This window comes from Aquarana catesbeiana, linkage group LG11 (genome assembly GCF_042186555.1).
Source record: "Aquarana catesbeiana isolate 2022-GZ linkage group LG11, ASM4218655v1, whole genome shotgun sequence".
Taxonomy (NCBI): Eukaryota; Metazoa; Chordata; class Amphibia; order Anura; family Ranidae; genus Aquarana; species Aquarana catesbeiana.
In genome coordinates this window covers 50,591,418-50,603,605 of record NC_133334.1, presented here as the reverse complement: position 1 = coordinate 50,603,605, position 12,188 = coordinate 50,591,418, and the positions used below count along the sequence as shown (strand labels likewise).

General features: G+C 44.0%; 1 protein-coding gene across 2 annotated transcripts in view; it reads right to left on the bottom strand.

The window, feature by feature from the left end:
• Positions 1–10,946, bottom strand: part of ACP2 (acid phosphatase 2, lysosomal) — a 43,310-nt gene extending 32,364 nt beyond the window's left edge. The window contains exon 1 of one of the 2 annotated variants that reach the window (XM_073604321.1): positions 10,695–10,946. In XM_073604321.1, the coding sequence (XP_073460422.1) occupies positions 10,695–10,817 (123 nt within the window). In that variant the 5' untranslated portion in view covers positions 10,818–10,946. The remainder of the gene's footprint in view (positions 1–10,694) is intronic. The other variant, XM_073604320.1, reaches the window with a different exon arrangement.
• Between the last annotated feature and the right edge of the window lie 1,242 nt (positions 10,947–12,188).

Genomic DNA, 12,188 nt, shown 5'->3' with positions numbered 1-12,188 from the left:
AGCTTCCAGTTTTTTTTTTCAAAGCTTAAAAAAAGGAGTTCCACCTGGGGACAAAAAAAAAAAAAATTAAAAGTCAGCAGCTACAAATAAATACTGTAGCTGATTACTTAATTTATGGACACTTACCTGTTCAGGGATCCCGCAATGGCGGCACCGCAGCTGATTTTTGGATCGACTCCCGGGTGATGCCGCCGCCATTCCTGGTAAGGGAAACCGTCGGTGAAGCCTTTTGGCTTCACAGCCGGTTCCCTACTGTGTGAGGGCAAAGCGCTCTGCGCTTTTTAACTGGCCTGGCGTAAGGAGGAGGGGGCCGAACCTCAGAGGGACGCCGCCGCCTCCCGAAAGTGGGGAAGGGTACCTGTCAAAAACCAGCACCCGTTCCCCCCCCCCATGGGGGGGGGAGCAAATAAGCGGAGGCTCCACTTTTGGGAGTAACTTTGCTTTAATAGAACAAGTTGAAGTAAGAAGCCGATTGGCTACCATGCAGAGCTGCACCAGATTTTGCACTCTTCAGTTTTAGTAAATTAACCCCACTGTCCGTAACCTAGACACAGCCACAACAATGTAAACTGTACACAGAAAAGGATAACAGTCACAGAACTAAAAAAGGACATTAGAAAGATTTGTGTAAAATCAAGGTGGATGAAATGTAAAAAGTCAGGAGCTACCTGCTTAAAACAAGTACATCCACTGACACCAACAGAAGCAGGTTACAATTACAAGCGATGAACTCCAGATTGTAATCAGGATTTCCACAATCCTCATTGCCCCGTACATACATGTAATAAGTTTCTCTCTTCGACATTGCTAAGCACAGGCTGTAAATAGAACCAGTCACCAATGATTATTTGCAATAACTTAAGCCTTAGGCCCCTTTCAAAACCGGCTGTCCGATCGGGTCCACCTGTCAGTTTTTCAGGCAGACCTTAAATGGGACCCTCCAGTCTCTTTTACGGAGCAGCAGATGTCAGCGGACACATGTCCACTGACACCTGCCGCCATCCGATCCGATCTTGTCTGGCAGAAATAGATTCCCCATCCGTCTGGTGGATCAGATAGGATCTGATGAAAACAGACAGGCGGTACATTTCCATCAGATTGCCACAAAGAGGAGACTGTGTCCGTGTCCGCTCCCCATAGCCCGGACCTGTCATCCGCCTGCTCAGCGAGGATCAGTGGAGAGATTCCCTGCTAAGCAAGTGGATTCCACTTAGCGGAGGCGCCCATGTAAAAGGGCCCTTATTAGGGATTACTTGTTGTCATTATTATACTTGAATTCTCTCCTTGTCAAAGTAAATGTAAGCCTGTCCACTCTCTTGACCCAGTTCAGTGCTGATAATTAATACTCATATCGGTCATATAGAGCAGTTTCTGCCAGCACCGTATATATAAAAAGCATTCTTTATTCAAAGATTTACACCGTTTTAGCAGAAGACAGCTCAGCCTAGGTGGTGGCCCTATAAACATCAATTCAGCCTACTGCCTGTGAGATTGCGTCATCATATTGGCTTGGGCTCATAGTAAAAGGCTGCGCAGAACAGTGATAATGTCATTCTCTGCAGCATTGAGGGCTGGACAAGAAAAGGAAGGATCAGGCTCACAACAAGACACCTGGATTTCAGGTAGGTATAATAAAAATGTTTTAAAGTGGAACACCAGGGGAAACCATGTGCCCTGTGCTGGGTATACCTTGCCTACCTCTAATTCTTTGACTTTCCAGAGGGTTGCTGGGGATGCTTAGACTCCTTGTGGTATATGATTGAATACCAATGTCAGTTTTGATCTTCTGGCTCAGCTGCTGTGGGTTCCACCACTAATACAGTGATGGTAGCAGGTCAATCGCACTTGTTCATTCCAACTGGTGGAAGTATGTGAACGTTCGGTCCCTGCAGAAGCAACAATGAGCCCACCCCAACAGCACTTCCAGGTGGTTAATTTGAACTAAACAGTGCTTGCCCCACCCCACTTCTATCAAATAAAAACTTTTACACTTAATCAATAAATTCCCTGTCAAAAATAGCACCCATAACCAAGTGACAAACTATAAATTAATAACTCGTTACATAAATGGCTAATAATAGTGACTTCATTTGGATAATAAAGTGGCAAAAAGTGGTATGTGCAAATGCAGCAAAACAAACTGCTTGGTGCTCCGTGCTCCAAAGGTGACTGTAATTCCACCACTGTGTGGTTCCGCACTCACCAGATGGGTTGGACTCCTCTGCCATATGGCTAGAAGAGTCAACTGTGCTTTAGGTCTCTTAAGGGGGGACCTATCCCTCTGCGATTATCGCCGGACGCTTCCACTGTATGGGTTGGCCTTCTAGGGTGACGCTCAGAATCCAGAGTATGCAGGCATGGGATATATAGAAACAGAGGTCTCCTCATAGCGTAAGATCCTTTAAAACTCTATATTCAGCATCTTATAATAAACGCTCCTTTGAAAGTAGTAGACAATTAAGATAAAAATCTCTGGTAATAGATAGATGCACAGGGAAGTTTCTTACCAGAGATTTTTATCTTCTCTACTACTTTTAAAAAGGAGCTTTTATTATAAGATGCCTGAGCTGAATAAAGAATTTTAAAGGATCTTAAGCTATGAGGAGACCTCTGTGTGTATATTCAATGCCTGCATAGCCTGGATTATGAGTGTCAACCCTAGGAGGCCAACCCATACAGTGGAGGTCCCCCCTTAAGAGACCTAAAGCACAATTGACTCTTCTAGCCATACGGCAGAGGAGTCCAACCCATCTGATGATTGCGGAACCACACAGTGGTGGAATTACAGTCACTTTTGGAGCACGGAGCACCAAGCAGTTTGTTTTGCTGCATTTGCACATATCACTTTTTGTCACTTTATTATCCAAATCAAGTCACTATGTAACAATAGGGTTATTAATTTATAGCTTGTCACTTGGTTGAGTGCTATTTTTGACAGTGAATTTATTGGTTAAGCGTAAAAGTTTTTATTTGATAGAAGTGGGGTGGGGCAAGCGCTGTTTAGTTCAAATTAACCACCACAATTTGTTCCCCCTTGCAAGGGAACAGTATATACAGCAGCGGCCAGATACAATCACACCATATCACCAAGGCACAAGTGTCATTCTATTCACAGCACTTTCAGGTGCCTCAAACATTTTCAAGGGAGAAAAAAAAAAAAAATAGCAAATGTGGCATCAAGACCCAACTACACCTCCGCTATGCTACCCAAGAAATGGGGCCTGCAGCAGGAGTGGCAAAACTGAATCAATGTTCAGTCCGCCATGACTTAGAAACAAGAACCTCCTGGCTGGCTATCAGGGCCTACACCCCATGTGAGCGATTGTTCTGACCAGGGACCCCTACCCTAATACAGATAAGGCAGACTTGAAGGGCTAGACCTGGTAGTCGATGATCGCAGATAATGGAGGGAAGGCTGTAGCCCAGGGTGACCACAGCCACACAATCCTCCAGATCCTCTCCCATTTGCAGACTATAGGATCCACTGATCTGTGGATTAGCTGTGATCGCGAGCAGAAAGGGATTCCCAAGCACCTCCTAGAAATTGCAAAATGTTTTAAAAATAAAAAGGAGCTGTACAAGTGAGTCTGCAGGCAGCACAGGAAACACAAGAACTGAGGGATTGGAGCTGATGGAAGCTTTTAAACTCTCTGTTCTTGGATTGCACGCACCTAACGGGAGACCTGCAGCAGATGCCTGACCCCCAAAATCCATGAACAAACACTCCTTTGCCACTTTCACATGTGCAGTCTGCTCTCCTTTACACACAAAAAGGCTAGGAAAGAAAAAAAGAACAGTGAGAGAAACTGCTTGCAAGAGTGGGGATGAAGGCCGGAAGTGCTCGTTCATGGATTTCTGGGGCTACACATCCTGTGCTGGGTGTGTCCTTCCATCTGATGTGTCCTTCCATTCGGCACGAATGAGACGTTTCTTTAGTGCGCATGTGCCGATGACATCGGCGCATGCAGATACAGTGAATATCTCCTAAACTGTGCAAGTTTAGGAGAAATTCACGGTACCTACAGGTAAACCTTATTATAGGCTTACCTGTAGACAGAAGTGGTTATTAAGGGTTTCCAACCACTTTAAAGTGATAAAGGATCTTTTTTTTTTTTTTAAATATTAAACACGTCAAACTTACCTGCTCTATGCAGTGCTTTTTCACAGAGAAGCCCAGATCCTCCTCTTCTAGGGTCCCCCAGCCTGTGCACCTGGCTCCTCCTGCCTTCGAGTACCCACCTAGCAAGCCACTTGCTGGGAAAAGGGAGGGGGGCGTTACTCGTGTAGGCTCGATCCCAAGCCACACTGTGTGTATATGGACACACATAGTGCGGCTCGCCCCCTCATCACTGGGTTTGATGGACAGCATTGGCTGCACCCGAAATGGTTTTTATCTCAATGCAGTGAATGCATTAAGGTAAATAATCTTTAGCTTTTACAACCACTTAAACTTTTACATTTTTGTTTTGGGTTCAGATAAACTTAAAGCAGACCTTCGACCCTTCCTAATGTTCTGTCTCCTTCTCCTCCCTCTTACAAAATTGCAAAAAAAAAAAAAAAAGTAGTAAATACTTTTTTAAAAAAATTAAATTCATGTCCCTAATCCTTGTCTAGGTGAGGCTGACATATCCAGACTCCATGCATGCAATCCCATGAACTGCCTTCTGGGATGAAATTTGGGCTGAAACGGTGAGTGAAGATGCACCGAACTACTGCTGTGAGCCGCTGCAAACTCCATTGTGAACACAGCCTAAGCCCTGGTTCACATTGGAGCATTTTGACATGCTTAAACCGTCCTAATCGGTGCGACGCCGCACCGATTTCAAAAAGTCGTTTCTGTACTACTTTTTGCGATTTCGGGCTGCGATTTACATTGACATCTGTCTCTGAAATCGCGGCTGAAATCGAGACTAACATGCAAGAGTGAAATTGTGTGAGTCCAGTTAAACTCGCACAGCTTCATTCCTGCAGCTCAGTGTGAACCTGGGCTAATGCATAGAATGCATTAAGGTGAAAAACCTTAAGGCTTTACAACTACTTTAATATACTACAACAGGAACCCCATCAAGCCAGTTGACGGAGAGTGATTAGATTATCATTTGCACTTCTTAATTGATCGCCCTAAGCTCAAAACAAAATTTGTGAACAAATCATTCAATTTTTTTTTTTTTTTTTTTTTATTTCAGTGGAATAGCAAAAAGGAACTTGAATCATTTGGTTGGATTGTAGAATGTATGGTCACCATACAAGGAAGCTAGGTTGGGGGGAGGCTTGCTGGTTTGACAATAAGGGCCTGTTTACGTATGTAGCAGCCCTTCCAATTTGTATGTCACACGATATTAGCACTACTGTTTATCAGTAAAAAAAAAAAAAAAAAAACACACTAAAGTTCACTTTAGGGCACACAAATGCAATATATTACCCAATTTGTTGGTAAGATATAAAAGATGAGGTTGCTTCGAGTAAACAGATACCCAACATGTCAAGTCTTCAAAACGTGTGGGCCCAAGGAAACGGTGACAAACTTTGCCATCCTAAATTTTCTATAGGCAACACTTTAAAAGCCCCGACAAGTCATCAGTCTAGCCGAGTTTACCATGAATTATGAACTTAGAATAGTGATCTACAAACTGCGGCCTTTTGCTCGCCTTTATCCAGCCCTTGGGGCGCTATTTATCCCATTTATTCTGTGCACTGACACCAACAATAGGGCATATTTCCTGCCACTGTGGGGAAACCGTAGAGAGCGATTTCTCCCAATGACACTAACAATATGGCACTATTCCTCATCCTAGTACCAAAACTTAGGGCAATGTTTACTTCAAAAGTTGCCATAAAAAAAAATTTCCGCTGGCCAATCTGGCCCCCATAAGGTCTGAAGCACATGGCCCATTGTTAAGAAAGTTTGAAGACCCCTGGCTGAGAATTATTGCTCTCCCTCTGATGTGCGCAGTGATATGTATATGTGTAGCACAATCAACCTAATTTTCAAGCACAGGCACTCTGACGCATTTAGTTAAATATGTCTGTGTGTGTACATTGGGGTGGAGAATTTTGTTTTTGGCATGGGCGTTTAAGCACTTGGGTGTAACTTTTATTACTGACTCATTTATTTCACTTTTTTTTTAACACTAAACTTTATCCATCACATCGAGGGACCAAAAGTCCCCTATATCAGGGCTTGACAAATGCCAGGAGCCAGGTCTAGAAATTGCGTCCTGGTGCTTGGGTTCACACCTATGTGTACTGAAATCGCAATGTCATTCAGGTTTCTGTGGGATTTCAGTACAGGTGCAATTTTGCCTCTCTCTCTCTCCCCAAAACTGCCTCCCATCGACTTTAATGCAAAAAGACGCCTCCCATCAACTTCAACGCAAAAAGACGCCTCTCCTTGACCTCAATGCAAAAATCTCCTGTCAATAACAATCCTATGTGAACACTTATCTTGGCATGCTACTCTGCTCTATCCCTTGCGAGTCAGGACCGCACCACTACAAACTCGCACAGGAGCCTTTTCATAAAGGCACTCAAAGCGCAATGCGCGTGGATCACATATGTGTGAACAACCTCAATAGGAACACATATCTAGCCTGTCATGCGAATATCTGTGAAAGTTTAAAAACGCATCCAGAATCGCATATGTGTGAACCAGAGCATCTCCATTCACACCTGGGCACTTTGAGATCACGACAGAATCGCTGCGATCGCAAAACGCAGGTTCAGGTGTCATTATTTACAATGGTGCGGTTTTGCCGTGATTGTCACGCAGCAAATCGCATCTCCTGAAGCCTGTCCCCCCAAAAGAAGCCTCTGCTCCTTTTTGGGCAGACAAGCTTTATGTGATGTGAATTGCCACGCAGTAAATTGCATGACAATCGCAGCAAAACTCATCCTGTGACGCTTGTTGCCCAAATGAAGCTGCTGCATCTTTTTTGGGTGACGAGCTTCACGCAATACGATTTGCCGCACACTAAAACATGCAAAACCGCACAGCGTTTTAGGTGGCATTGAAAACAATGACATCTGATCCTGCGTTTTGCGATTGTAGTGCGTTTTGAGATTGTGGGCAGAATCAAAGCAATTCTGCTGCAATCCCAACACCCACAGCTGTGAACGGGGCCTAACGGTTCAGAGCTTCCCCCATAACAGGTTTTTATTGTCATTCTTTCCAGACAGCCTATACGTCGGGGTTATTGGCTGGCTGCTCTGCTGTAAGTTAGGGGGTGCAAATCACTTGCCTTGCCCTGGGTGCTGACAACCCACGCTATGCTAAAAAAAAAAAACTGGCTTCTAGATTCAAAGCAAATTTGTCAAGCCCTGTCCTACAGTGGCTTGCGAAAGTATTCGGCCCCCTTGAACTTTTCAACCTTTTGCCACATTTCAGGCTTCAAACATAAAGATATAAAATTTTAATTTTTTGTGAAGAATCACCAACAAGTGGGACACAATTGTGAAGTGGAACGAAATCTATTGGATATTTTAAACTTTTTTAGCAATTAAAAAACTGAAAAGTGGTGCGTGCAAAATTATTTGGCCCCTTTACTTTCAGTGCAGCAAACTCACTCCAGAAGTTCAGCGAGGATCTCTGAATGATCCAATGTTGTCCTAAATGACTGATGGTGATAAATAGAATCCACCTGTGTGTAATCAAGTCTCTGTATAAATGCACCTGCTCTGTGATAGTCTCAGGGTTCTGTTGAAAGTGCAGAGAGCATCATGAAGACCAAGGAACACACCAGGCAGGTCCGTAATACTGTTGTGGAGAAGTTTAAAGCCGGATTTGGATACGAAAAGATTTCCCAAGCTTTAAACATCCCAAGGAGCACTGTGCAAGCGATCATTTTGAAATGGAAGGAGTATCAGACCACTGCAAATCTACCAAGACCTGGCTGTCCCTCTAAACTTTCAGCTCAGACAAGGAGAAGACTGATCAGAGATGCAGCCAAGAGGCCCATGATCACTCTGGATGAACTGCAGAGAACTACAGCTGAGGTGGGAGAGTCTGTCCATAGGACAACAATCAGTCGTACACTGCAAAAATCTGGCCTTTATGGAAGAGTGGCAAGAAGAAAGCCATTTCTCAAAGATATCCATAAAAAGTCTCGTCTAAAGTTTGCCACAAGCCACCTGGGAGACACACCAAACATGTGGAAGAAGGTGCTCTGCTCCGATGAAACCAAAATCGAACTTTTTGGTCACAATGCAAAACGATATGTTTGGCGTAAAAGCAACATAGCTCATCACACTCAACACACCATCCCCACTGTCAAACATGGTGGTGGCAGCATCATGGTTTGGGCCTGCTTTTCTTCAGCAGGGACAGGGAAAATGGTTAAAATTGAGGGGAAGATGGATGCAGCCAAATACAGGACCATTCTGGATGAAAACCTGTTGGAGTCTGCAAAAGACCTGAAACTGGGACGGAGATTTATCTTCCAACAAGACAATGATCCCAAACATACAGCAAAATCTACAAAAGAATGGTTCACAAATAAACGTATCCAGGTGTTAGAATGGCCAAGTCAAAGTCCAGACCTGAATCCAATCGAGAATCTGTGGAAAGAGCTGAAAACTGCTGTTCACAAACGCTCTCCATCCAACCTCACTGAGCTCGAGCTGTTTTGCAAGGAAGAATGGGAAAGAATTTCAGTCTCTCGATGTGCAAAACTGATAGAGACATACCCCAAGCGACTTGCAGCTGTAATCGCAGCAAAAGGTGGCTCTACAAAGTATTAATGCAAGGGGGCCGAATAATTTTGCACGCCCCACTTTTCATTTTTTTATTAGTTAAAAAAGTTTCAAAAATCCAAAAGATTTTGTTCCACTTCACAATTGTGTCCCACTTGTTGGTGATTCTTCACAAAAAATAAAAATTTTATATCCTTATGTTTGAAGCCTGAAATGTGGCAAAAGGTTGAAAAGTTCAAGGGGGCCGAATACTTTCGCAAGCCACTGTATATGATACTGTTTTGGTGAGACATCAGGGGTCTATTAGACGTCTGATGTGGACCTGTCCTCCAGTAACTTCTTTCCCAGCTACATCGGCGGGGGAAAGTGACAGCAGGATCCAGAGGTGGTGTTTTATACGTCACTTCCAGGTTATTACTACCCTGTTTTCCCCCCGAAAATAAGACCTAGTGTGATTGTCAGTGATGGCTGCAATATAAGCCCTACCCCCCAAATAAGCCCTACCTTGTTTCCCCGAAAATAAGACCTACAAGGACTTTAAAGTGGGGTTCCACCCAAAAAATACCTGAAAAAACATTTGGATATTTATTTATTTTTTTACTTACCTCTAAATGCCTGTTGCTAGGTGGTCCCTCGTAGTCTGCCTCTTCCTTTGCCTGGGCTGGTGACATCACTTCCCCCTCGGCACAGGAAGGGCTCGGCTCTGCTTCCTCCCTCCTGTCAATCATCTGGGACCCATTACAGGTCCCAGGTGATTGAGCGGCCAATCACGGCGCTGCTCGCGCAGTGGGTGCCAGGCTGTGAAGCCACAGCCCGGTGCTCACAGTTGAAATGCCGACGAGCGGAGGGGGGGGACAAGCGGGGCTTCGATCCCCCGCATCGCTGGACCCAGGGACAGATAAGTATCCAATTAAAACTCAGCAGCTGCAGTATTTGTAGCTGCTGACTTTTTTTTTTTTTTTTTTAATGGACCCCCTGGGTGGAACTCCTCTTTAACTAGGGCTTATTTGGGGGGGTAGGATTTATATTGCAGCCATCACCAACAATCATGCTAGGTCTTATTTTCGGGGAAACAGGGTTGGTAAGGAAGATCAGCGAATGGATGTTCTCTGGTCTCCCTCTCCTCTACCCAGAGGCACCTGCCATTCCGGTCCTGGGTCCACTGATTGGAGCATGTGTTTAAAGCCCTCAGCTCCTGCCAAAGTATGACGTGGCAGTGAAAGAGTTAAAAGCCTGCACCACATACCTTCCAACATTTTGAGATGGGGATGAGGGACACCTACTAACAAACGTATGTAGGCATAGGACACGCCCCCTGCCACACCCCCTTAAAGGAAAATTAACCAAAAAAAAAAAGAAGGTCAATTAAATCCACAAGGACTTTTTTTTACCACTACTATTCCTTTATATTGGCTCTTAAAATGTACAAATGCAGCAATTTAGAATTTGGAAGAAAGGTTTAGCACTGGGAAACACTTTTTGAAAGATAAAAAGTGCATTTTATATACAGCTATATGGATCAGACCAAAATGAGGGACAAATGAGGAGGAAAGAGGGACATTGCTCCAAATCAGGGACCATGTGCGCTGTACCGTGGCCCCATTCACGCAAATAGGTCGTGTATGACAGCAGTACTGCACGCCGCACACAGCAGGGGATCATTTTTGCTGCGGCCACAAAGCGAAGCATCACGGTCCACAGAAGTCTAATCTCACCCCCCCACCCCCACCCCTATAAACTGACCTCTTGTTGCTATGGGTTACAGCACCTTTCATATCACTATACAGCTTTACGGACCCATAAGAGACAAAACAAAGACAATTCACAAATACAAATGTACAGAAGCACACAGTCAGCTATGGCTGTTATATAATGTATTGTTAGCAATGTCTGCCACAAAGCTGGAGTAGTCAGCCTATTCCTGCCACTTCCGGGTCTCCCATCATAATCTCCTAACCCAGGCAGTGCACAGGTACACACATGAAGTCATACCCGCCCTCACTTACCAACGTGACAAAACGGAGCTGACGAGCCTGTGAAGTGTGCACAGCTACAGCCAGAACCTGGGCCAGCACCAGCACCGCCTTCCCCCACCAGGAGACCCACACCGGGCCGCTTCTTCCAGCCATAGCTATGAGTATGCCCGGCCCCGGAACCTTGGATACAGGGTTCCACCTCCTGTGGGGACTGGGACAGCGGTGACACACAGGCAGCTGACTGGGAGTACCAATATGGAGGATGCACCTCTGTCAGCTGATCGGAGCCACACGTGATATGGAATGCTGACTGAGCAGAGGGGAGGGACACGTGATGTGCGCCTTCCCCAATATCTCTTCATCTAATCCTTCCATCATTCCTCTCTATCATTTATCTCTCTTTATCATTCATCTCTATCATCACTCTGTCATTTATCTCTCTTTATCATTCATCTCTATCATCACTCTGTCATTTATCTCTCTTTATCATTCCTCTCTATCATCACTCTGTCATTTATCTCTCTTTATCATTCCTCTCTATCATCACTCTGTCTTATCATCTCTCACTATGGTCAATCTCTCTACCATTCCTCTCCATTATTTCTCTCTTTATCATTCCTCTCTATCTTCTCTCTCTGTTATCTATCATCTCTCTCTTTATCATTCCTATCACCTTTCTCTGTCATCTATCATCTCTCTGTCATCTCTCGCTTTATCATTGCTCTTCGTTATTTCTCTCTATCATTCCTCTCCATCTTCTTCCTCGGTTATCTATCATCTCTCCAGCATCTCTCTTTATCATTCCTATCATCTTTCTATGTCATCATCTCTCTCTATAATCAATCTCTGTCATCTCTCTCTTTATCATTCCTCTCCTTATTTCTCTTGTTATAAAAAAAGTGTCTCTGGGCTATCAACATACTATTATTTGCCTGATTTTAACTGAATCGTTGTGAGTGGCCATTTGGCCGTTGTTTTTATTATCTTCATTAAAATAGGTTTTGATACTGCACTTAGATTGGCGCACCTTGTTTCCTTTTCTATATTTCTCTCGTTATCATTCCTCTCCATCGTCTCCTTCTGTCATCTATTATCTCTATGCCATCTCTCACTTTATCGTTCATTTCTATCATCTTTCTCTGTCATCCATCATCTCTCGCTCTCTGTCATCTCTCACTTTATCGTTCATTTCTATCATCTTTCTCTGTCATCCATCATCTCTCACTCTCTTTCATCTCTCACTTTATCATTCCTACATCATCTTTCTATCCTCATCTCACTATCATAACTCTTTATATCATCTCTCTCTTTACTACTCCTCCTCTATCTCTTTCTTTATCTATTTCTGTCATCTCTCTCTCTATCCTCTATATCACCATCTCTGTATGATTTCTTTCTCTATCATTCCTCTCTATCATCTTTCTCTGTCATCATCTCTCACTTTATCATTCCACTCTACTAGCTCATTCTTTATCATTCCACTCTATCATCTTTCACCATCATCTCTCTCTCTCTGTCATCTCT